The sequence below is a fragment of the Rhinopithecus roxellana genome, chromosome 15 (assembly GCF_007565055.1).
Source record: "Rhinopithecus roxellana isolate Shanxi Qingling chromosome 15, ASM756505v1, whole genome shotgun sequence".
In the NCBI taxonomy this organism is placed as follows: Eukaryota; Metazoa; Chordata; class Mammalia; order Primates; family Cercopithecidae; genus Rhinopithecus; species Rhinopithecus roxellana.
Genome location: NC_044563.1, coordinates 58,010,765 through 58,037,792, shown reverse-complemented (window position 1 = coordinate 58,037,792; position 27,028 = coordinate 58,010,765). Strand labels below are relative to the sequence as shown.

At 37.8% G+C, this 27,028-nt stretch overlaps 1 protein-coding gene across 4 annotated transcripts in view; it reads right to left on the bottom strand.

Annotated features, from left to right (window-relative positions):
- C2CD3 (C2 domain containing 3 centriole elongation regulator) overlaps positions 1-27,028 on the bottom strand; it is a 158,202-nt gene that overhangs the window by 119,069 nt on the left and 12,105 nt on the right. For 3 of the 4 annotated variants that reach the window (XM_030917912.1, XM_030917913.1, XM_010366825.2), the window contains exons 4-6: positions 7,193-7,416; positions 6,290-6,537; positions 370-502 (exon numbers count right to left, since the gene is read on the bottom strand). In XM_030917912.1, coding sequence (XP_030773772.1) covers positions 370-502; positions 6,290-6,537; positions 7,193-7,416 — 605 coding nt within the window. Of the gene's footprint in view, positions 1-369; positions 503-6,289; positions 6,538-7,192; positions 7,417-27,028 lie in introns of those variants that run through there. The other variant, XM_030917915.1, reaches the window with a different exon arrangement.

Sequence of the window (27,028 nt, the reverse complement as noted above, 5' to 3'; positions counted from 1 at the left end):
GTCTGACTCAGAAAATTTAATGTACTTTAGACTTAACTGCCTTAAATAAAACTTTACACTTTGCAAAGCTCTTTCCTACAGTAGAATCCCATCTCATTTCTGTGAGGTAGGGAGAGAAGATCCCCATTTTACATCCAAGGATACCAGTTCAGAGAGAGTAAAGAATTTACCCATTTACATATGCTGCACGTGCCAGTGCTAGGATAAGAGCTTTAGTATCTTAACTCCTAGTGTAGGCTTCTTTCCCACCACATCAGGAATTATTTGATAAGCGTTTCCAAGATTATCCAGTCCATAACTTGACAAAAAACACAGGTTAACAACTATTAAGAAATGAACTGTTAGGGTTCTGTCTATCCTGTAACTTACTGTGTTGATGCTCTAAGAGAATCTTCATTAATAGGAGGATGAACTTGGTCCAACAACATGCTGGTGTCTGGGCTTGATTTCATTGCAGAAATCACCATGGCATTACGCAGTTTATTGCCTTGTTCTAACAGAGCTGAAGAGGATAAATGTAGAAAAGAGAAAAACCCAAAATGCAGCAGAAACATTTGGAATATTCAGGGCATTTCCTTTTATCACGGGACTCACCAGTGCGTACTGTAATAGTTTACTCATCTGCCTTTCCCATTAGCTTGAGAATTCCTTGAGGACATTTACTCAAAAGAGATGTTTACTGAGCTTCTACTGTGCACTGTTTTAGATGCTGGCATTATAACAATGAATGAAGTCTCCATTCCAGAGACTGACCTCTTGTGGGGTTGTTATATCCATGTACTGACTCTTCCGACTGGTGTTGGTATCTAATAAGGTTAGTAATGTTTATATATTTTTTGTATCCAGATACCAAATTTATACTTCTACGGATGAAGAAAAGAGTGCTAAAAAGCTTCCACGACTCAAACAGCAGGTTAATGGAAAAGTCAGAATAAAACCTGAGTTTTCAGACTTTCTGATAGGTAAAATTTACCCCATTCCTTACGGGGTCCCACAACAATAGCAGCACCAGAAATGAGAGAAAACATTTATTGAATGTTTACCACATGCGAGGCACTATTCTAAATATTTTAACATGTATTACGCATTTAATCCTCCCAATAGTCCTCTGAGATATATACTACGACTTCTTTTGTTTTCCAGATAAAAAACTGAGGCAGACATAAAAAAGGATGAGTTCATGTCTTTTGTAGGGACATGGATGAAGCTGGAAACCATCATTCTCAGCAAACTATCGCAAGGACAAAAAACCAAACACCGTATGTTCTCACTCATAGGTGGGAATTGAACAATGAGAACACTTGGACACAGGAAGGGGAACATCACACACCTGGGCCTGTTGTGGGGTGGGGGGAGGGGGGAGGGATAGCATTAGGAGATATACCTAATGTAAATGACGAGTTAATGGGTGTAGCACACCAACATGGCACACGTAACAAACCTGCACATTGTGCACATGTACCCTAGAACTTAAAATATAATAAAAAAAAGAAAAAAAATTGAGGCAGAGAGTAGGTAACTTGACCAAGATGCACACATAATACATCTATAACCAGATGATTCCACATCCTATGCTTTTAACTGCTATACTATCTATGACCCTACTTAGTTCTTAGGTTTCTTTTTAAAAGCTGAGTGCTAGCTGGGCAGGGTAGCATGTGCCCATGGTCCCAGCGACTTGGGAGGCTGAGGCAGGAGGATTGCTTGAGTCAGGAAGACTGCTTGAGTCCACGAGTTTGAGGGGATAGTGTGCTATGATCACACCTATGAATAGTCACAGTGTTCCAGCCTGGGCTACATAGTGAGACCCTGTTTCTAAATAAAAACAAATACAATAAAAAAGCTCAGGCCCAATAGTATTATTCCAACAGATACAGGAGGTATTATTATTTTCTTGAGGTTCCACAGGCACTTAGAAAGTGCCTAACTCCTAGTCTAATTTTATAATTTCTAAAAATAAAATATGATGGTTAGGCCAAGAAAAAAAAACAAGTAAAAAATATCCATAGTCTTATTCATTATTTACATATTTTTAGAGACAGGGTCTTGCTCTGTTGCCCTAGCTGAAATGCAGTGGTACAATCATAGTTCACTAAAGCCTCGAACTTCCAGGCTCAAGCAATCCTCCCACCTCAGCCTCCCAAGTAGCTAGGACTGTAAGTGCATACCACCATGCCTGGCTTGTTTTTAATTTTTTAATTTTTTGGTACAGATGGTAGCTTGCTATGTTGCACAGGCTGGTCTTGAACTCTTGGCCTCAAGCTATCCTCCTGCCCTTGCCTCCCAAAGTCCATAAACATCAAAACATCTAATATTTGTTACTATAAAGAAGTCAAAATATACCTTAAAAACTTTAAAAAAATCAAAAATCTTAAATATCATATGTTCAATGTATGATGTGGCAATACAACTAAACTAAAAAATAAAGATCACTCACTGTGATAGACAGAATTCTAAGATGGCTACCCCAAGGTCCCCAGTGCCTCATATACTCATACCTTGTCCTAGTGATTCAAACACTTGTCTAGGTATTACTGTGAAAGGATTTTGCAGATGTAATTATTTAAAACAATTTTTTTTTTTTTTTTTGAGACAAGGTCTCCCTCTGTTACCCAGGCTGGAGCGCAGTAGCATGATCACGACTCACTGGAGCCTCAACCTCCCAGGCTCAAGTGATCCTCCCACCACAACCTCCCAAAGTGCTGGGATTACAGGCATGAGCCAGCTTGCCCGGACTTGCAGATATAATCAATGCTTACCTTAAGACAGGAAGATTATCTTGGTAGGCAGAACCTAATCATATTAACCTTTTAAATTAGATTTTTCTCTGGCTGGTTAAAAGGATATGATAGTCACAGATGTGAAGTAGAAGAATCTAATGTATCATTACTATTTTGAAAATGGAGAAGGACAGTATCCTGCTGTGTAGTTAGTGTTTCATAAATAATAGCTGGTTGACTGATACAGCTTTGTCCCCTCGTTTCTGGTAGTGTATTAGCACATCAAAGACCAGAAAAATCATTAGGTTGATGTATTTGTTGTGTCCCTCCCACGACCTCAGTTCTATGCTTACTAAAGTGGCCCACTTAATCTTGTGGTTGGAAGGGACCTTTGAAGATCTTATCCAGTGCAACCGGAGTCCACTTTCCTAGGGGAATTATACCAGGAACAGGAAACTCAAAACTGCATGCTCTCACTTATAAATGGGAGCTAAAAACTGGGTACTCAGGGATAAAAAGACGGCAACAATAGAAACTGGAGACCACTAGAGGGGGAGAGAAGACAGGGGCAAGGGCTGAAAAACTATTGGGTGCTATGCACAGTACCTGGGTGATAGGATCATTCATACCCCAATTCTTGGCATCATGCAATATAACCAGGTAACAAACCTGCACATATACCCTCTGAATCTAAAATGAAATTGAAAAATAAAAAAGATCTTATCCAGCTATGTACCTGATAATTTAACCCCATCTGTAAAAGTCACATCAGAAGGTTATCCAGCCCACACTTGACCATTTACAGAGATGTGGTCCCTCTCTCATTTGTGCACAAGTCAGACTACTAACCCAGACTGAGTCAAAATCTGTCTTGTTTTATCTTTAAATCCACAGATCCTAGTAACTCTTATTGAAGAGATTGCACATTGACAGCCCATGGGTTGTGCATGGCATATTCTGCTTGGCTTGAACAGCTGGCCAGCAAAGTCTTGATTTAAAAAGCAAAAGCAAAACAAAACAAAACAGGCCTAGGTAAACAATGAAACTAGAGTAAGAAGAAGCATAGGACTTTGCCTTAAAGTCTGAGACAATAATGAGAGCTGCCCCCTTTGATAGCACAGGAGCTTCCTAAGTCTGAGCTTGTGTCTTCATTTTAAAATGGGGATAATACCTACCTCACATGACTTTTATAAGATTATGCATATAAAACACTTGGCATAGTAGCTAGTGCATAATTAGTGCTCAATAAGTGGCAGCTGTTTTCTCCAGGCTATCTCTTGCTGGTCCTTTTACCAGTCTGGTTACTCTCCTTAGAAGGAACACATCTCCTGGCCGGGCGCGGTGGCTCAAGCCTGTAATCCCAGCACTTTGGGAGGCCGAGACGGGCAGATCGCGAGGTCAGGAGATCGAGACCATCCTGGCTAACACGGTGAAACCCCGTCTCTACTAAAAAATACAAAAAACTAGCCGGGCGAGGTGGCGGGCGCCTGTGGTCCCAGCTGCTTGGGAGGCTGAGACAGGAGAATGGCATAAACCTGGGAGGCGGAGCTTGCAGTGAGCTGAGATCCGGCCATTGCACTCCAGCCTGGGCAACAGAGCAAGACTCCTTCTCAAAAAAAAAAAAAAAAAAAGAAGGAACACATCTCCTTTCCAGAACACATGGACACAGGGAGGGGAACATCATACACCAGGGCCTGTCAGGGGGTGGGGGGCTATGGGAGAGATAGCATTAGGAGAAATACCTAATGTAGGTGACGGGTTGATGGGTGCAACAAAACTGCACATTCTGCACGTGTACCCCAGAACTTAAAGTATAACAACAACAAAAAAAAAACGTTAAAAAAAAAGAAGAAGGAACACATCTCCTTTCCTTTAGATCTTTAATGTTACCTTCTTTTTTCTCTTTGCTTTTTTTTTTTTTTTTAGAGATGACATCTTGCTACATTGTCCAGGCTGGACTCGAACTCCTGGGCTCTAGTGATCCTTTTACCTCAGCCTCCTGAGTAGCTTAATGTTACCTTGTTAATGAGGTCTTCCTTTGCCAACCTACGTAAAACTAACATCCCCTTCTCTCACCTTCCTGGCTTGATATATCACCATTGCCATGATCACCAAGTAACACATGGTTATTTATTTAGTCTATCATTTGTCTTCCAATCAATATAAAACCCATACAGCGGGAGTTTATATCTTTCTTCTTTTTAACTACTGTAGCCCTGATACCTAGAAGAGTACCAGTCATCTGGTAGTGCTGAATAGATAACTGTTTATTGAGTCAACAAATATCTTTCTTAAAGTCTGGTCTACACAAGTGAGCTGACAAGTGCTGAGTACAGTGGGTTCATTTTCCTTCTTGTTAATGCAGTCTTTGCATTAAAGACTAAAATTAATAGTTTATAATCTTGGAGTATACATATATATACACACATATATTTTAAAATATATATATTTTTTCTTTTTTTTTGAGACAGAGTCTCGCTCTGTTGCCCAGGCTGGAGTGCAGTGGTGTGATCGTGGGTCACAGGAACCTCTGCCTCCTGGGTTCAAGCGATTTTCCTGCCTCAGCCTCTCGAGTAGCTGGGATTATAGGTGCCTACCATCACACCCGGCTAAGTTTTTTATTTTTAGTAGAGACAGGGTTTCACCATGTTGGCCAGGCTAGTTTTGAACTCCTGACTTCAAGTGATCTGCCTGCCTCGGCCTCCCAAAGTGTTGGGATTATAGGTGTGAGCCAACGTGCCCGGCCTGTATATATTTTAGAGTAGGGAATCTAAGACATTTCAGTTGAAAAAATATAAACAAAATGTTTTTGTTCTTTTACAAAATGTGCTTAAGAATGTAAATTATGTAATCAAATAGTTCTGATGCTACAGATATTTTAATTTTGGAAATTTTACTTGTAGGGATGTAGACAAATTCCTGTTATGATCATGAGGTCAAAGAGATACATGGTTGAACATTACAGTGTAATGTTAAGTCAATTGCTTTTATTATACCACTCCGTAACATGAGGTAATCTAATTCTGTTCCTGTTTGCTTTTTTATTTCTGTCTAAGCCCTTATAAGGGTAAACTGTCTCCTTTCTTCTTCTATTTGGCCACAAGTCATTATTTAATTCCCAGGATGAAGATTAGCAGTTGTATACTGAATGTTCTCACTAAGACTTAAGAGTTTTCAGAATGTGAAATGGATTTGGTACTAGTCTCCATACAGTGGGATAAATAAATGCTGATGATGAGACAAAAACCTTACTTGCCTTGAATTATTTGGGACAAAATAAGGACTAACCCTTTTCTATGATAAAGGTTTTCCCCTCATATCCAATTTCTTTTAAATGATTCCTTTCCCAAACCTGCAATTTTATGTACGGAGTAATTATTTAAAAATACCCTGGTGGTTTAATACGGCTGTCTTTAAATGGTGCAAGATGCTGGACTCTAGCAAGACTGCCTGTTTCTATTTGACTTAGTTCAAACAAGAGTCTTGGTTCTCTTTGTAGGCTGGCTAACAAGTAGAGCAATCCCAATAAACGTAGTTTAGTCTGACTCAGTTCACAAATAAATACATACCTGAAAGAAGATCCTTGGTAGGGGGGTTGTTTGAAGAAAGAATGCATGAGTCACTGTGACTCTTGGCAACTGTTCTAATTTGAGGCTGGAATTCAGAACTGTTCAGAAGGGACATCTGCTTCCGTGGAGCTCTGCCTTTCGGAGTTACAGACTCTAAACTCTGTCCTGAATTAAGATGGTGCTGTAGTCCAAAGGAAGAATCCTTTATTGTATCAGGGTTCTCTGCAAAGTATACATGGTCTTTTCCCCTGTTTTTTTTTTTAAAAAAAGGAGAACATCAGCAATATATAATCTATTATGGTAATACTCTATTTTGTCAGAGACAGAAAGTAGACCAGCGGTTTTGGCAAGGTAGTTTGGACCTCAAAAGGGGTGATTTATTTGCAATGCAACTTTGTAAATCTTTTTCATCTCCCAAATTATAGAAGTAATAGATGCTTTACCTACAGTTAGGGAGTCATAGCTTAAGCGAGACAATAAAATGAAGAGCTCAGCAGAGCCTGACACAAAGCAAATGCTTCATAAATAATTACTTAAAACAAAAACCTGATTCTTATTCCATTCTCTTTCACAGAATAGCTCCCTTTCCCTCTTTTCCCTCATGAACATCTGTCCTGCATCTGGATATCATTTAGTCATTTATTTGTATGTTGGCTTCATTGTGAGTGGCTTCATTGTGAGATTGTGAGTAGTCCTCAAAAACAGAAATTATGTCTTACTTATTTCTAGGCCCAGCACCTAGTATCAAACCAGGACCAGAGTGAGTGCTTCACAGTTATCAGCTAAATGAGGACTGTGCCTCTCTCTGTTGTTAATCTTTTACTCAACCATAAATGAAAGGCAGATATCACAAGTACAGTGGAGTTAACTGACAGATTGACTGGTATTAGGTGTGGTAATTACCTCGGAGTGGTTGATCTACTGCTGTTGGCTCCTAACTCTTTTCCATCAATTTTGATGGTATGTATGTCGCGAGGCCTTGATGGAACCTGAAACTGGGTACTGCTGGGTTCAGTATTCTCTCTGAATCCCTGCTTAGATAAAAGCACATTTTCTGTCATGTCAGTGGTAGGAAGTGGATGGTAGCTGTCGTAAGTTTCTGACAGAGGCTCCAGAGCAAGTGAGACCTAAGAGAGACACGTAGTATACGAGAAATTTTCTTCAGCATTAATTAACTAATTTTAAGACTCCCCTGCTTAATATTAATTAATGTCCCCCATTCCTTACAAGATTAATGTCCCCCATTAATTATCTAAATTCCTGCCTACCTCAGAAGCCTCATCTCTTACTAAGCTTCCTTCCTTCATCCCTCTGTTCCAACAGACCAATTACTTACTTATGGTTCTCTAAATGTACCTTATATTTCATTGGTACATACAATTTTCCCCAGTATTCCTTCTTTATGTCTAAGTAGAGATGCCATGTCCACTGCCTTCTTCATGTTTCTACTTACTCTGTATCTATCCATTAGTATAATCACCATTTACTGAACCTTTTACTATAGGCCAGGAACTGTGCTAAGTTCCCCATATAGAGAAGCTAATGTGATTATATAACGCCATCAGGAAAGTATATTACATTAACTCAAAGATTTTTTTTTTTTAAGCAAAGATTTAGAGAAGGTACTTGCAACCTTTCGTTCATCATCCTGATTAGATTACGCATTCCTTGAAGGCACTGGCTATCTTCTTCATTTTTCTATCGACTAATTAGCATAGTGCCTGTATACATAGTATGCAAGTCTAATATGCCTAATAATGCCTAATGGTCTGATGAATAAAAGAAGGACATAACATTTTCTGCATTTTTATTATTGGTTGCTTGGGAAAAATAAGGTCTAGTTCTATGCTGGAGTTGAAGAGGGGTGAGGAGGGAGGACAACTAAGATGCAAAGGTAATTACTTTAAGTTTCCTTATCATTTCCTTCCTGTGAGTTCAAGTTCTTTGTGAAAAGGCTTTCTAGTCCTCTGAAAAGCCCAATGGAGAAACGTCTAATGGAGGAATGAAAAGTAAAATGGAGTTTTAAAGCAAAACCTTAAGGAAGAAAGTGAAGGATATACTCCAAAAGAAAAGAATAGCAACATTGAAAGTTCAGTTTCAATGACAAAGAAAGCAGAAGGAATTGTTTAAGCAGACAAAGACCGTCAAATAATGAATGCCCTAACACAAAAATGAGAAATTGCAGTTAGATGTTTTACGATGTCTCTGGGAAGGTCAATGAAATATTTTATCCAGAAGAACTGCCAAGGCACGAACTCAATAAAACATGCCTGGGTCTTGATGAGAATTCTGTTCATGAACCATAACATAAAGTCCTTCAAATCTATTCATCACGAAGATCTTTGTACAAAGACAAATGACAGCAATGCACCAGGACGAATACTCTGTGCAGTGATCACTGTAACAGCATCACATAAAATTCTGGTTGCTCAAACATAAATGTCAGGAAGTGTTCCCTTACCATTCATCACTTGCCAAAGACTGCCTCTGCATTCTAGAAACAAAGGAGACACTGAGGATAAAGGTAGTGTTCCTGGCCTTAACAATGAGCTGCTAACTGGCCACAGAGTTTGCTTTAACTCATTGGCCTGCACTACCATTGGACCTTGAATAAAGAGTCAGAGAAAGTCCAGGCACTTGCCACGCTCATCTTACAATCAAAACACAGGGGCCTAACTTCTTTGTTCAGTTAAACAAATAATTGTTGATACCAGCTCTGTTCCAGGCTCTGTGCTACCTCCCTGAGGAAAAGAGAGGACTAAAACATGGACTTACAACTGTAATCCCAGCCAGCTGGGAGGCAGGGGTAGGAGGATTGCTTGAGCCCAGGAGTTTGAGACTGGCCTGGGCAACATAGTGAGACCCTGTCACTACAAAAAATTAAAAAAAAAAAAAATTAGCTGCACATAGTGGCATGGACCTTGAAGTCTTAGCTATTTGCTAGGCTGAGGCAGGAGGATTGCTCAAGCCCTGGAGATTGAGGCTGCAGTGAGCTATGATTGTGCCACTGTACTACAGCCTGGGCAACAGAGCAAGACTCTGTCTCAAAACAATAACCCCCTCCTCCCCCACAAACAAAAGATGGGGTTGTTTTTTTCTCGTAAATTTGTTTGAGTTCTTTGTAGGTTCTGGATATTAGTCCTTTGTCGGATGAGTAGATTGCAAAAATTTTCTCCCATTCTGTAGGTTGCCTGTTCACTCTGATGGTAGTTTCTTTTGTTGTGCAGAAGCTCTTTAATTAGATCCCGTTTGTCAATTTTGGCTTCTGTTGCCATTGCTTTTGGTGTTTTAGACATGAAGTCCTTGCCCACGCCTATGTGGGATGGTATTACCTAGGTTTTCTTCTAGGGTTTTTATGGTTTTAGGTCTAACATTTCAGTCTCTAATCCATCTTGAATTAATTTTCGTATAAGGAGTAAGGAAAGAATTCAGTTTCAGCTTTCTACTTATGGCTAGCCAATTTTCCCAGCACCATTTATTAAATAGGGAATCCTTTCCCCATTTCTTGTTTTTCTCAGGTTTGTCAAAGATCAGATGGCTGTAGATGTGTGGTATTATTTCTGAGGGCTCTGTTCTGTTGCATTGGTCTATATCTCTGTTTTGGTACCAGTACCATGCTGTTTTGGTTACTCTAGGATTATAGTATAGTTTGAAGTCAGGTAGCGTGATGCCTCCAGCTTTGTTCTTTTGACTTAGGATTGTCTTGGAAATGTGGGCTCTTTTTTGGTTCCATATGAACTTTAAAGCAGTTTTTTCCAATTCTGTGAAGAAAGTCATGGGTAGCTTGATGGGAATGCCATGGAATCTATAAATTACCTTGGGCAGTATGGCCATTTTCATGATATTGATTCTTCCTATCCATGAGCATGGTATGTTCTTCCATTTGTTTGTGTCCTCTTTTATTTCACTGAGCGGTGGTTTGTAGTTCCTTGAAGAGGTCCTTTACATCCCTTGTAAGTTGGATTCCTAGGTATTTTATTCTCTTTGAAGCAATTGTGAATGGAAGTTCATTCATGATTTGGCTCTCTGTTTGTCTGTTACTGGTGTATAAGAATGCTTGTGATTTTTGCACATTAATTTTGTATCCTGAGACTTTGCTGAAGTTGCTTATCAGCTTAAGGAGATTTTGGGCTGAGACGACAGGGTTTTCTAAATATACAATCATGTCATCTGCAAACAGGGACAATTTGACTTCTTCTTTTCCTAACTGAATACCCTTTATTTCTTCATAAGAGAACAACCTTAAGGACACTCATCAGTCTTCCAGCAATGACTCAAGGTTCCCTTTAACAATAAGTTGCCTGCAATTATCTACTATATCTACAACATCTATCAGTATCAGAGAGAGCAAATTAGTAAGTATAATTTTCAGAATCATGTTGGTCAATGCAGCATTTTTTAAAAAGCCAACTATTTAACAATGCTTATTATTATTTTTTTAATTTAGAGCCAGGGTCTTGCTCTGTCACCCAGGCTGGACTGCAGTTGTGTGATCATAGGTCACTGTAACCTTGAACTGCTGGGCTTAAGTGATCCTCTTATCTCAGCCTCCAAAGTAGCTGGGATTACTAGTGTGCACCATCAACCCCATCAGGCTAATTTTATTTATTTTATATATATTTTATATATTTATATTTTACATATTTTAGGGGTCTTGCTCTGTTTCCCAGTCTCAAACTGCTGACCTTAAGTGATTCTCCCACGTCAGCTTCCTGAGTAGCTGAGATTATGGGCACACGCCACCATGCCTGGCTCAATTTGCTAAAATTGTGTTGAAAAATTTTAAGTCTAGGTTCATTAAGGATATTGTTCTATGCTTTTCTTATATTGCTCTCTGGTTTTGGTATTAAGGTGGTGTAGGCTTTAAAATAAGTGTTTTCTCCTTTTCTGTTTTCTGGAAGAGACTGTGTTATTGGTGTTATTTCTTCTTTATGGTTGGAAGAATTGGCCAGTAAAGTGATCTGGGCCTGGAGATTTCTTTTTCAGGTTTTAAGCTAAAAATTAAATTTAAAAATAATTATTGCTTTATTCAGGTAATCTGTTTGATCTTGAGTGAGTTTCGGTAGTTTACAGTTTTCAAATAATTGGCTCATTTCATCTAAATTGTCAAATTTATATGTGGAGAGTTGTTCATAGTATTTCCTTAATATCTATGGGTGCTATAGGCTGTTGTCTTTCTTACAGTAGAATCAAAAGGAAAGTGAAATATTTGTGTTCGTGAAAGAGAACAAGAGACTTATGAATTTCAAAACAAATGAAAGAAAAAACCATATTTCTTTGTGGAAGAGAATGTGAAAGTTGATTATACAAATTGGGTCCTTCTTGTCATATCCAACTAAATCATTTGAGGGGCCAGGGGAAAAAAAGCACTCAGGGGTATATAGACTGCTCCAAGAATGCAATTCTCTGCAAGCCTGGCTGCAGAAATGGCCTGCTATTACTCTCAGACGGGTTTCACCTACCAATGAGAGGGTCACCCATCAAAAAGAGCTTGCCAGCTCCCCAAGGCTTCTCTAGTGCCAATAAGCTTTTTTGGAACATGATATGTACAGTTTTTCTTTTTTAAAAAAGTGTTCAATTTTTATTTTAGGTTCAGGGGTACATGTGCAGATTTGTTATACAGGTAAACTCATGACTTGGGGGTCTGGTGTACAGATTATTTCATTACCCAGGTACTAAGCACAGTACCCGACAGGTTTTTTGTTCTGAACCTCTCCATCTTCCCACTCTCCTCCTTCAAGTAGGTCCCAGTGTCTACTGTTCCTCTATTTCCGTTAATCTGTTCTCATTATTTAGCTCCCACTTGTGAGAATATGTGGTGCTTGGTTTTCTGTTCCTGAGTTAGTTTGCTAAGGATAATGGCCTCCAGTTCCATCCATGTCCTGCAAAGGACATGATCTCATTCTTTTTCATGGTTGCATAGTTTTCCATAGTGTGTATGTACCACATTTTCTTAATGGTCTACCATTGATGGGCACTCAGCTTGATTCTATGTTTTTGCTATTATGAATAGTGCTGCAATGAACATAACATGTGCATGTGTCTTTGTGATAGAACAACTTATAGTCCTTTGAGTATGTACCCAAAAAGTATAATTATTTAAAGCTATAATTATTTTTTAAATTTAATTTTTAGCTTAAAACCTTCTGAAAAAGAAATCTTCAGGTCCAGATCACTTTACCGGCAAATTCTTACAAATGGTAGTTCTGTTTTTAGATCTTTGATGAATCGCCACACTGCTTTCCACAACAGTTGAACTGATTTATGCTCCCACCAGCAGTGTATAAGCATTCACTTTTCTCTGCAATCTTGTCAGCATATGTTATTTTTTGACTTTTTAATAATAGCTATTCTGACTGGTGTAAGTCATTCTCACTGTGGTTTTGATTTTTACTTCCCTAATGATTAGTGATATAGGGCATTTTTTCATATGCTTGTTGGCCGCATGTATGTCTTCTTTTAAAAAGTGTCTGTTTATGTCCTTTGCCCACTTTTTAATGGGGTTGTTTTTTGCTTGTACATTTGTTTAAGTTCCTTATAGATTCTGGATGTTAGACCTTTGTCAGATGTATAGCTTGGAAATATTTTCTCCTATTCTGCAGATCGCCTCTGTTGATAGCTTCTTTTGCTGTGCAGAGCGCTTTAGTTTAATTGTCCCAGTTATTTTTGCTTTTGTTGCAATTACTTTTGTTTTCATCATGAAATCTTGCCAGTTCCTACGTTGAAAATGGTATTTCCTAGTTTACAGGGTCTTTATAGTTTTAGGTTTTACATTGAGGTCTTCAGTCCATCTTGAGCTGATTTTTGTATATGGTGCAAGGGGTCCAGTTTCAATGTTCTGCATATAGCTAGCCAGATATCCCAGTACCATTTACCCAACAGGAAGTCCTTTCCCTCAAATTTTTCTTTCTAATAAAACTCCCAAACTTCTCTGTTATTTGAACATACTGAAGACCATCACCTCTCTATATGTCCTGAATTGCAATTCTTGCTTCCCAAATAAAATGTTTTAAACTTGGAAATTTGTCTTTTTATTTTATTTTAACTACAACAAGAATATTTCTAATGGTAAAATACACAAACAAGATATGACTGTGTCAAAATATAGCATCAGGAAACAAACTATAGTAAGAATTATGATGGGCCTGTAGAACAGACAAATAATGAAAACTGAATAAACAGAAAGTACACATTTAAACAGGCTTTTTTTTTTTTTTTTAAAGTAGATAATGAGTGGTATTCCTGTGAAATGCAGTTGCATATTAAGATTAAAAGCTTTAGGGTGTCAAAGTTTGTTATCAATGGTAAAATTTATAAAAGAATGTTTTGCGAATGCAGCAGAATTTGTGTATAATAGCATGATTTGCATATATACGTCTAACCAAAATTAGTTATTCAGCATGTTAGTGGTATGGCTGTAAACTTAAAAGGTGAATTGAGTGAAAATGTTAAATAATTTGTGGCATTCTTCTTTGTAGCTGAGAACACAGATAAAAATAACTTCCCAAGAGTTGTATCCATTTAAAGTATCAATGAGAACTTTATGCAAGCAAAAAATTTTTGGATGTGATACTCATGACACATATTATCAAGAAAATACAGTTCTCTGAACTGGAAAAAGTCTTGAAAACGTTATTAAAGACTGATGACAAAGGATGATGATCCTGAAATGGTCTTCGTTGACAATGAAGTTGTTTCAAAATCTAAATCCAAGGTGGCAACACTTTGCAAAGACAGATAACCATAAAGCTATTTACTGTCTTATTTACTTTGTCTACAAGGTTAAAAGTCAAACCACGCACACACACACACACACACACACACACACACACACACACACACACACACATATATATAACTAACATGTGAATTACATAAATTCCTGCTGGGCGCGGTGGCTCACGCCTGTAATCCCAGCACTTTGGGAGGCCGAGGTGGGTGGATCACTTGAGGTCAGGAGCTCGAGACCAGCCTGGCCAACATGGTGAAACTCTGCCTAAAAATACAAAAATTAGCCAGGCGTGGTGACAGACGCCTGCAATCCCAGCTACTTGGGAGGCTGAGGCAGGAGAATCGCTTAATCTGGGGCGGAGGTTGCAGTGAGCCAAGATCATGCCACTGCGCTCCAGCCTGGGTGACAGAGTGAGACTCTGTCTCAAATAAATAAATAAATAAATAAAATAAAAAATAAATAAATAAATAATAAAATAAAATAAAATAAATAAATTCCTTTGGTCAATATTTTGCTTGGTAACTGGAAAGCAGGTCAGGTGCAGTGGTTCACACATATAATCCCAGATTTGTGTATAATCCTGTATAATCCCAGATTTGTTTGTATATAATTCTAACACTTTGAGAGGCTGAGGCAGGAGGATCACTTAAGCCCAGAGTTCAAGACCAGCTTGGGCAACATCTCAAGGCCTTGTCTCTACAAAAAAATACAAAAATTAGCCAGGTGTCGTGGTGTGCACCTGTAGTCCCAGCTACTAGACTAAGGCTGTGGTGGGAGGATCATTTGAGCCCAGGAGGTCAAGGCTGCAGTGAGTCACGATCTAACCACTGCACTCCAGCTTGGGCGACAAAGTAAGATCCCGTCTTAAAACAACAACAACAACGATCACAACGACAACAACACCCCTGAAAAACTGGATAAGCAGTATGTAGCCGTGACTTAGTATAAGGTATGGTGCTAAAAAATGTTTTCGAGCTTGAGTTTAAAGAAGTCTCCTGGTTTATGTTACAGTCCAGGGAGACATCCCAGCCTCAGATCACTAGCACAGACTGGTCAAATACAGGGCCATTTTAAGTGACATCACTGCCTATGTAAAAAACCTGATGGCTTATCTGCAAGGGCATTAACAAAGAACCATATGTCATTCAATTTACTCATTACTTGATGACTGTATCTTTGGAAAGTTTTATTGGCAAGGAACTATCTGTCCTACTTTTTTGTATTTTTCCATGCTGAAACAGGATTTCCAGAAATGAAACTGATAGCATGAAATACATTCCTAAAATTGTAGAGCTGAAGACTGATATCCCAGAAAGATTTTTTTGGTTTCAAGCTTTATAAAAACTAACACTGTTCAACTTACCTTTCTCAATTTATACTGGAAGTGTAACATATGGAGGTTAATAAAGTACGGTACAATATTTAGGATTAACTGTGATGTTGAAATCTTAAATTTTACAAATGTCTTAGTAGTAGTACCCTAACTATCAAAAATATTTTGCCAAGATTCTACCTTTGTTTGGAAATACTCATGTTTGTGAATGGTTACGATCTGTTATGGAACTGAATAAAAACTAAATCTTGTAATTAAATGGTTTAAAAATGAATGATGTAATGCCCATCATATACATAATACTTGGTACTAACTTAGTATAGAAGTAAAAGTATCACATTTCTAGCCAGATTAAACGAATGACTTCAAAAGAAAAAAGCTATGGTCAAGTATTCCTGTTTCCCAATTTCAAACTTTAAATAATCATATGTTCATGTATATATATACATACATATCTTACATAAATATACACACACATATAAGATATATGTGTGTGATATGTGTGTATATATTTATATATGTGTATATACTACGTTACATGCTTATATGATGGCGTAAGTTTGATACTTTCAATACTTTTCAAAAGTCTGAATATATTTTTGGCAGTTGATTTGTTACAGCCAGTCTGCTTGACTCACTTATTTTTTTGACATCTGATCTATACCGATAATGGAATACAACAAAGCTTCCTCTCTCAATCAGCTTGATTGTAATGAACTATATCTGCCTTCTTTGCAGTCCCTCACTCCCTAGTCTGACCAAACCTGATCTTTCCCTCCAGAGCAACACTGTAAAGCCACCCTTCTTCCTTCATCTTCCATTCTATCAGCTCCTTACTGGCTACACTTACCCCTCTTCTTGGGAGAGATCCCATGCTTAGTCAACTCAATACTGTCCTTGGGGACAGCAAAGCAGTAGTATAACAAGAATTCAAGCTCCATCATTCACTGCATGCTTTTCTTTTTAAAGTATCTTAAAATTAATATAACACATGCATATTTAGATTCAAACAGTTCTATAATTTTGTTACATAAAACAAGTCCCTTACATAGACACCGTTCCTCTTTCCTCACAAGCAGCCATTTTCAATTTCTATACCTGATTCTTGTGGTATTTACCTCTACAGCTCCAAATAACATGATAATGTTACCTTGACTTAGTTTCCAGGCATGACCTTTTGACTTCCTAATACAGGAGATAAGAATTTAGCTCTATCCCACATCCACTTATTTCCTCCATCCTCCCAATGTGTCAATATAGTAAACACTGATTATTGATCTAACTACAATTATAGTATGAGCGTGTATTCCATTTATAGCTGAACAATTAGATGTACTGATTACTTTTCCTTTCCTGCACAACATTTTCCCAAAATGCTGTCTTGTTTTCTCATTTGCTTAGTTAAAAATTTTTTTTTTTTCTTTTTAGAGATCGGGTCTTGCCATGTTGCCCAGGCTGAACATGAACTCCTGGGCTCAAGTGATTCTACTGCTTCACCTTCCTGAGTAGCTGGGACTATAGGTGCATGCTAACATTTGCTTTGTTTTTATTGTTCTTATTGTTAATTCAATTCTGAACTTTTTGCCAGTTGTTAAATTCTCCTCTTAAGATTTTCAGACACATTAGGTGTTTTGTAACTTTTTTTTTTTGAGAAATCTCTCCCAGAGCCTTAGCACATATTACAATTTGGAACAGCTGCCATCTATGCCTGTGTACAGTTGCTTCACCTCAAATCAAGGGATTCTCTTCGGCTCTCTCCTGTGTTGTATCTCTTGTTTGCAATATCACACCTTGTCTTCTTTTTAAGTTTACTCCCTCATTTTGGCAGAGAAAGTCCTTCAGCTGCTTTGTCAGGAAGAGTGTCGGAGAGGTACAAATTTTTGAGACTTTGTATATACAAAAACTTCATTCTACTCTCACACTAGATAGTTTGCCTAGAGAGAGAGAATTCTAGGCCATTTTCATTCAACATTCTAGAGGCATTATTGAATTGTCTTCTGGACCCTAATGTTGCTATTGAGAAGTCTGAAGCCACTCTACTTCTTAATTCTTTCTGTGTGACTGTTTCTCCTGTTATCTGGAAGTTTATAGAATCTTGTTTTTGTTTTCAATGCTCTAAAATGTCACCATGATATTACTTGCTGAAAGTCAGCCTTCACTCACTATGTTGTACTTAATGGACACTTTGGTAAAAAAAAAAAAAAAATGATATCAAGAAAAATGTTTCTGTGGATGGGTGTGGTGACACATGCTTGTAATCCTAGCACTTTGAGAGGTGAGGCAGGTGGATCACTTCAAGCCAGGAGTTTGAAACCAGCCTGGCCAACATGGTGAAACCCTGTCTCTACTTAAAAAAAAAAAAAAAAAATTAGCTGGATGTGGTGGTATATGCCTCTAATCCCAGCTACTTGGGAGGCTGAGGCAGGAGAATCACTTGAACCCGGGAAGCTGAGGTTGCAGTGAGCTGAGATCATACCACTGCACTCCAGCCTGGGCTAGAGAGTAAGGCTCTGTCTCAAAACATAAAACAAAAAACAAAAAACAAAAAAACCCAACAACAAAAACAAATTTCTAAGGTTTTTACTATGAAAAATTTTAAACAAATACAAAATTAGAAAAAATAAATAATGACTACAGGTACTTATTATCCAGTTTCAACAATTATCCACATCTGGCTAATCATGTTTCATTTATACCTTCTCCAAGCCCTGCTTTGTTACTGGATTATTGTGAACCAAGTTCCAGATATCATACCATTTCTGTAAATATAGTTTAAATAATATGAGGGCTCATTAACAAAAATAAACACCATACCATTATCACATTTTAAAAATTAATAACAATTCTTCAAAATTATCAAAAATTGAGTCAACATTCTAATTTCCCTGATTGTTTCAGATTTTTTACAATTGGTTTCTATGAATCAGGATCCAAATGAATTCCACAGGAGACTTTTTCTTTCTTTCTTTTTTTTTTTTTTTTTTGAGATGGAGTCTCACTCTGTCACCCAGGCTGGAGTAGTGCAATGGCGCAATCTCTGCTCACTGCAACCTCCACCTCCCAGGTTCAAGCGATTCTCCTGCCTTAGACTCCTGAGTAGCTGGGATTACAGGCGTCCAACATCATTCCCAGCTAATTTTTGTATTTTTAGTAGAGACGGGGTTTCACTATGTTGGGCAGGCTGGTCTCAAAGTCCTGACCTGGTGATCTGCCTGTCTCGGCCTCCCAAAGTGCTGGGATTACAGGCCACAGCGCCTGGCCCACAGGAGGCTTTTTCAATCTGGCAACTCATGTATTTAGTACTGAGAAGTCTTCCTGAATTCCTGAATTGCGTCCAACACTATTTATTTATTTATTTATTTATTTATTTATTTATTTATTTATTTTTTGAGACAGGGTCTCACTCCATCACCCAGGCTGGAGTGCAGTGGCATGATCTTGGCTCACTGCAACCTCTGCCTCCCAGGTTGGTGATTCTCCTGCCTCAGCCTTCTCAGCCTCCCTAGTATCTGGGATTACAGGCACGTGCCACCATGTTCAGCTAATTTTTGCTTTTTTAGTAGAGATGGAGTTTTGTCATGTTGGCCAGGCTGGTCTCAAACTCCTGGCCTCAAGCGATCCAACTGCCTCGGCCTCCCAAAGTGCTAGAATTATAGGCATGAGCCGCCACACCTGGCTGACAACATTCATTAAAGAGGGATAAAAACCAAGTGCACAATATATAAAATTTACAACGTTCAGTATTCAATAAAAATTTAACAGAAGTAGGAAAACATGCCCTATAACCACAGAATAATTAATCAATAGAAACAGACCCCAAATGATAGGTGATAAAATTGATGGGACCTTAAAACAGCTATCACATAGATGCTCCTAATGCTTAAGGATGTAAAAGAAAATGTGACTGCAAAGAAAAAAGAAAATGTACATTAAAAAAGGAAATGTAACTTTTAGAGATGAAAATATTTGAAATGAAAATATGACTGATGGGGTTAGAAGCAGGTTAGAAACTGTACAAGATGATTAATGAATTTGAATATAGAGTAATAGAAACTATAAAATGAAATACACAGAGGATGAAAAGACTGGAAAAAACCAAACTCAGTCACTGGTAGAAAAATGTCAAGCAGTCTAAGATGCTTTGAAGTCTCATGAAATCACATGCTGGCTCCTGGAAAAGATTAATAAAATTGTTAAACTTCTATCCAGCCTGATCCAGAAAAAAAATGAGAAAACAAATTACTAATATTAGGCATGAAAGAGGAGATATAATCACAATAGCTTTAGACGTTTAAAGACAGAAAAGGGATGTTATAAACAACTCTGTACCAATAAATTCAACAACTTCAATGAAATGGATGAGTTATTTGAAAATCAAACCACCAAAGCTCACTCAAAAAGAAAGATTACCTACATAAGCCCTGAATCTACCATAGAAATTAAAGTGGTAGTTAAAAACCTTCCCCATAAGGAAAAATCCAGAAACCAGTTAACTCCACTGGTAAACTCTACTAGACATTTAATCAATTCTATGTTAACTCTTCCAATAAACAGAGGAGGAACTCTTCTAAAATCATTTTATGCCAGCATTACCCTCACATCTAAATAAAAGACAATGCAACAAAACAATACTACAGATTAATATCCCTTGTGAACAAAAATGTAATGTTTCATTTCATCCTCACGGAAACATTAAATCACAATAATATATAAAATGGCTAATACCACATGACTCCATAGTGTTCATCATAAGACTGATAGTCTGGTTTTGTTTTTAGAAATGAATCAATAAAATAGGTCATACTAACAGACCAAAAGAAAAAAATCCAAACGACTATCCTAACACATACAGGAAAAACATTTGATAAAGTTCAACACCCATGATGAAATCTCTCAGAAAATTTGGGAAAAGTGTTGTTAAAACTTGGTACTTTTCTAATTGATAAAGGACAAATATGAAAAACCTATATCTAACATCACATTTAATAGTGAAAGATACCAGACGTGATGACTCTCCTGTAATTCCAGCACTTTGAGAGGCTGAGGAAGGAGGATTGCTTGAGGCCAGGAGTTTGAGAACAGCCCACCAACATAGCGAAACCCTGTCTCTACAAAAAAACTTTAAAAAACAGTGTGCACCTGTAGTCTTAGTTACTCAGAAGGCTGAGGCAGGAGGACTGCTTGAGTCCAGAAGTTTCAAATTGCAATGAGCTATGATCATGCCAGCCTGGGTGACAGAGTGAGACTTGGTCTCTTAAAGACAAAGCAAAGCAAAACAAACAAACAAAAACAAGTGAAAGACCAAATGTTTTCCTATGAAAAGAAAGAATGAGGGAAGAATATGTTCTCTATTCAACATTATACTGGATATCTTAGTGTGATAAGGCAAGAAAATAGAAATAAAAGGCATATAGATTAGAAAAGAAGTAAACCTGTCTTTATCCACAGATGATATCATTGTCTATACAGAAAATTCTCAAGAATCAACAAAAAGCATAAATACTTTGGGATAAATCAAAATATATGCAAGCCTGCATGATGCTAAGTATAAAAGATTGTAGAAAAATATTAAAGAGCTAAACAAATGGAGAAATATACCATGTTCATGGAAGACTCAATATTGCTAAGAACTTAATTTTCTTAATTTTATCTGAATATTCTACAGTATCAACAAAAATCCCAGCAGACATTTTTTGTGGAAATTAACAAGCTGATTCTAATATTTATAAGGAAATGCAAAGAACTTAAAATAGACAAATATTTTCAAAAAGAACAAAATTAGATGGCTCAGAGTATCTTATTTCAAGGTTTACAATAAAGCTGCAGTAATACAGTGTTACTATCCTAAGGACAGAAATACTAACCTGCAACAAGGATTCCATTAAAAACAAAAAGAAATACAGATCAATGCAACAGAATAGTCCAGAAATAGACTCACATATATAATCAATTGATCATATTCAAACAAAATTTAATGGGGTGGGAAAAGACAATTTTTTCAGTAAGTAGTGGCAGAAGAAGCAGATACAATTATAAAAAAAATAGATCCTGACCTTACTTCACATTACAGGTATATCCAAAAATTAATCAGACATGAATTACACCTAAAAGTAAAAGCCAAAACTATACAAATCTTAGGGGAAAACAGTGGAGAAAATCTTTGCAACCTTCCCCTAATCAGGGGAAGATTTCTTAGGTAGGCCTAAGTTTATAAAAAACATAAACTATAAAAGGTAAGATTGATGGCTGGGCATGGTGGCTCACACCTGTAATCCTAGCACTTTGGGAGGCCAAGGTGGGTGGATCACCTGAGGTCAGGAGTTCCAGACCAGCCCGGCCAACATCGCGAAACTCCATCTCTACTAAAAATGAAAAAATTAGCCAGGCATGGTGGTGGGCTCCTGTAATCCCAGCTACTTGGCAGGCTGAAGCAGGAGAATTGCTTGAACCTGGAGGGCAGAGGTTGCAGTCAGCCGAGATAGTGCCAGTTCACTCCAGTCTGGGCAGAAGAGTGAGACTTTGCCTCAAAAAAAAAAAAGTAAGATCGATAAACCTGATTTCATTGAAAGAAAAACTTCTGTTCTTCAAAACACACAATCATGAAAATAAAGGAAGAACAAAAGAAAACAAAGGAAGTATATACTCAGGGCAACTTGCATTTATGCTTCTGAGTTGCAGTCCTCAAGTTTGGCCCAAATAAAGTCTCTACTTATTAAAAAAGAAAAGAAAAAGAGAAGCCAAAGGCTGGGAATATAAATACATACATACATACATACATACATACATACATACTTATAGGCCTAATGTTAAAAAAGTTCTCAAAACTAAAAAAGATAAACTTATTTTTTAAATGGGCAAAAACCTTGAACAAACAATCCACAGAAAGTATCAGGGATTGATACGTTTTCCTATGAATAGGCCAAAGAGCTAATATATTAGGCTTTGCATGCCATATGGTCTCATTACTCAACTCTGCTGTTAGGCATAAAAGCCACATAGACCATATATAAATGAATGGGTGTGGCTGTGTCCTAATGAAACTATTTACAAATATAGGTGATGAGCCAGATTTGGCTTGGGGGTTGTAGTCTGTGAACTCCTGAAGAAGATAAAGGAATAGCCAAAAAGCCCATGAAAAAATACTCAACATGTTAGTCATCAGGAAACACAAATGAAAATCTCAATTAGATATTAGTACATACTCATTAGAATGGCAAAAATATAAAAGAGTGATCAAAAACTTAAAAGGCTGGTGAAGCATAAACACCTTCAATTTTAAGAAGAGCTGGGGTTCCTATTGGTTCCAGAGACTCTGCTTATAGCCAGCAAAAATGGTCTTTGACAACAGCCTTCTAGACATATTTGCCTTTAAGGCCTGTTGCTGGTAGGCCTCCATAGGCTCCAAGATAATGGAACAAGAGAGGAAACAAATCTTTAATTATAGCTTCTGTTTCTTCACTGTAACCACGACTTATTTCTGTACTCCTCAGTCATTCAAAATTTGACAAAAGTCTCCACTGCTCTATTAAAAACAATTCTTCAACAAACCTAATGACTGCAAATAAAAAAAATACACAAATATTATTGTATGAATTGACATTTAAATTGAACAAAAAATGGTGCAGGCATTCTGGAAAATAGTCTGGCAGTTCCTTAAAAAGTTAAAAACAGAGTTACCATATGGCCCAGCAATTCTACTTTCAGGCATATACCCAAGAGAACTGAAAGCATATGTTCACAAAAGAACTTATATATGAACGCTAATAGCAATATTATTAATAATAGTCAAAAAGTCAAAACAATCCAAATGTCTATCAATTTTAGAATGGGATATATCCATATCGTCAAGTATTATTCATCCACAAAAAGGAATGCACTTCTGATACATGCTATAACATGGATGAAGCTTAGAAACATTATGTTAAATGAAAAAAGCCAATCGCAAAAGGCCACAAATATTATTCCATTTGTATAAAATGTCCGGAACAGGCAAATACATAGAGACAGAAAACAGGTTAGTCATTGTCAAGGGAGGGGGAAGAGAGAAACAAGGAGTGGCTGTATTGGGTACAGTGTTTCTTCTTGGGGTGATAAAATGTTCTAGATTTAATAGTAGTGATGATTGTAAAAACTACTGAATTGTATACTTTAAATGGGTGAATTGGCTGGGTGTGGTGGCTCACAGCTCTAATTCTAGCACTTTGGGAAGCTGACATGGACAGAACTTTGGGAAGGTGACTGCTGGAGCTCAGGAGTTCCAGACCAGCCTGGACAACGTAGCAAAACCCTGTCTCTATAAAAAATACAAAAACTGGCCAGGTGTGGTGGCTCACGCCTGTAATCTCAGCACTTTGGGAGGCCGAGGTGGGCAGATCACGAGGTCAGGAGATCGAGACCATCCTGGCCAACACAGTGAAACCCTGTCTCTACTAAAATACAAAAAATTAGCTGGGCGTGGTGGCACACGCCTGTAGTCCCAACTACTTAGGAGGTTGAGGCAGGAGAATCACTTGAACCCAGGAGGTGGAGGTTGCAGTGAGCTGAGATCGTGCCACTGCACTCCAGCTTGGTGATGGAGCAAGACTCCGTCTCAAAAAACAAACAAACAAAAACAACAAAAACTTAGCTGGGGTGGTGGTGTGTGCCTACAGTCCCAACTACTAGGGAGGCTGAGATAGGAGGATCGCTGGAGCCCAGGAGGTCGAGGCAGAGTCAGTCAAGATTGCATCACTGTACTCCAGCCTGGGCACAGAGTAAGACCCTGTCTCAAAAAAAAAAAAAAAAAAAAGGTAAATTTTATGGTATGTGGATTATATCTTAATTTAAAAAAAAAAACTAGATGCTATGGAGCACACCTATAGTCCCAGCTACTCAGGAGGCTGAGGCAGAACAGCTTAAGCCCAAAAGCTTGAATCTAGCCTGGGAAACATAGTGAGATCCCTTCCCTTAAAAGAAAGAGAAAGAAAAACAGAAAACCTTACCTAGTGGCCGGGCACAGTGGCTCATGCCTATAATTCCAGCACTTTGGAAGGCCAAGGCAGGCAGATCACTTGAAGTCAAGAGTTCGAGACCAGCCTGGCCAAGAGGGTGAAACCCCGTCTCTACCAAAAAATACAAAAATTAGCCAGGCATGGTGGTGTGCGCCTGTAGTCCCAGCTACTTGAGAGGCTGTGGTGGCAGACTTGCTTGAATTCAGAAGGCAGAGATTGCAGTGAGCGGAGATAGTGCCACCGCACTACAGCTTGGGTGACAGGGCAAGACTCTGTCTCAAAAAAACCCCAAAGAAAACCCACCTGACCAAAACCCTCTACTACTCCCGATTTCATTTTTCCTTGTTTTTTCCCTAGTCATCGATCATATGCACATATGTAAATTTGAATTTCCCTTTGTCATCAATCCAAAATCATTTTTCCAGCTGGTACACAATCATAACTATGTAATTTTATCTTCTATGGATACAAAGGTTCCACAAATAGATATAATTTTAATATTGTTGAATAAATTGTTTTCATTTTCCCAATATTAAAAATGTATTTCCATTACTAGACTGAAGCATATAACTTCCTTCTCTTTTCATAGTATTTACTTAAGGTAAATTCCCAGGGGTGGAATTACTGAGGTAAATGATATACAATAATTCATGTGGCTTTTGAAACATAATGTCAAACTGTTTGGCAGTCCTGATGCAAATTTATATCATCAACAGAAAAGCATGACTAAACCAGACTCACTTCACCATTAAGTCATCAATATAAAGTGTCACTATTTTAACATTTAATATATTATAAATGAGAATAGGATAAATACAATAAATGTTAAGTTTTTTTTCAGTTAGATGAATCTATTTCTGGAATCTGTTCCACTGACAAAATTACATGCTTATGATTTTATAATATTAATAAATGCTTACATTTGGTAATGTTAGATGTTCTTTCCTTATCTTTTTAAGGCTATTTTCTTATTTAGTATTTCATTTTCTCTATACATTTTAGAATACAATTGACAAGGTATAACCCCCCTGGAATTTCTAAGGGGTTTGAATGTTCAGAATTTTCTAGAAAGTGCTCCCAATGAGTTCCCCACAGAAGAGTGACCATTCTATGTTCTTTCCCAGTATCTCATGCATATCTCTCACATAATATGTATCACACAGGCTTCTGGAAAATTAAATGAAAGGGCCATCTCTTATCTCTGTATATCCTAAGTTATGGCATGTAACAGTGTATGAAAAAAACGTAAGTTGATTTCTTCAATAAATAGTGCTGGAAAACTGAATACCCACATGCAAGAGAATAAGACTAGACTCCTCTCGTCATACCCCCCCCCCCAAAAAGCTAAAAATGGAGTAGACTTAAATGTAAGATCTAGGGCTATAAAATGACTAGAAGAAAACAGGGGAAATGCTTCATGACATTGGTCCAGGCAAGGATTTTTTGGGTAAGACCTCAAAAGCACAAGCAACAAAAGCAAAAACAGACAAATGGGAGTACATCAAACTAAAAAGCTCTGCACAACAAAGGAAACAATCAACACAGCAAAGGGACAACCCACTGAGTGGGAGAAAATATTTGCAAACTTGGCTTCTGACAAGAGTTAATATCCAGAATATACAAGAAACTCTAACAATTTAACAGCAACAAAACATTTTTTTCTGATTAAATAATGAACAGAAAACTTGAATACACATTTCTCAAAAGAAGACATACGAATGGTCAATAGGCATATGAAAAAATGCTCAACAGGGCCGGGCATGGTGGCTCACGTCTATAATCCCAGCACTTTGGAACGCCAAAGGTCAGGAGTTCGAGACCAGCCTAGCCAACATGGTGAAACCCTGCCTCTACTAAAAATACAAAATTAGCCAGGTGTGTTGGTACGTGCCTGTAATCCTAGCTACTCAGGAGGCTGAGGCAGGAGAATCACTTGAACCCGGGAGGTGGAGGTTGCGGTGAGCCGAGATGGCACCATTGCACTCCAACCTGGACAACAAGAGCAAAACTTCATCTCAAAAAAAAAAAAAAAAGAAAAAAGAAAAAATGCTCAACATCACTATGATTATGGAAAGGCCAATCAAAACGACAATGAGATATCATCTCACTCCAGTTAGAATAGCTACTATCAAAAAAGACAGAAAGTAACAAATGATGGTGAGGACGTGGAGAAAGGGATACTCATGTATTGTTGGTGGGAATGTAAATTAGCACAATCATTATGGTCAATAGGATGAAGGTTCCTCACAAAAATTAAAAGTAGAACTACCATATGATCCAGCAATCTCACTACTTGTTATATAGTCATGCATCAGGTAACAACATTTCCATCAATGACAGACTGCATATACAACAGTGGTCCCATAAGATTATAATAAGGTTGAAAAATTCCTATCGCCTAGTGACTGTAGTGTTGTAATGTGGTAGTGCAATGCATTATTCTATGTTTGTGGCGATGCTGATGTAAACAAACCTGCACTGCCAGTATAGCACACACAATTACGTATGATACATAATACTTGAAAATGATAATAAACAACTATGTTACTGGTTTACAATTTACTATATTATACTTTTTCTTTTTATTTTAGAGTGTAGTCTTTCTACTTATTAAAACAAAGTTAACTGTACAACAGCCTCAGGCAGGTCCTCAGGAGGTATTCCAGAAGGCACTGTTATCATAG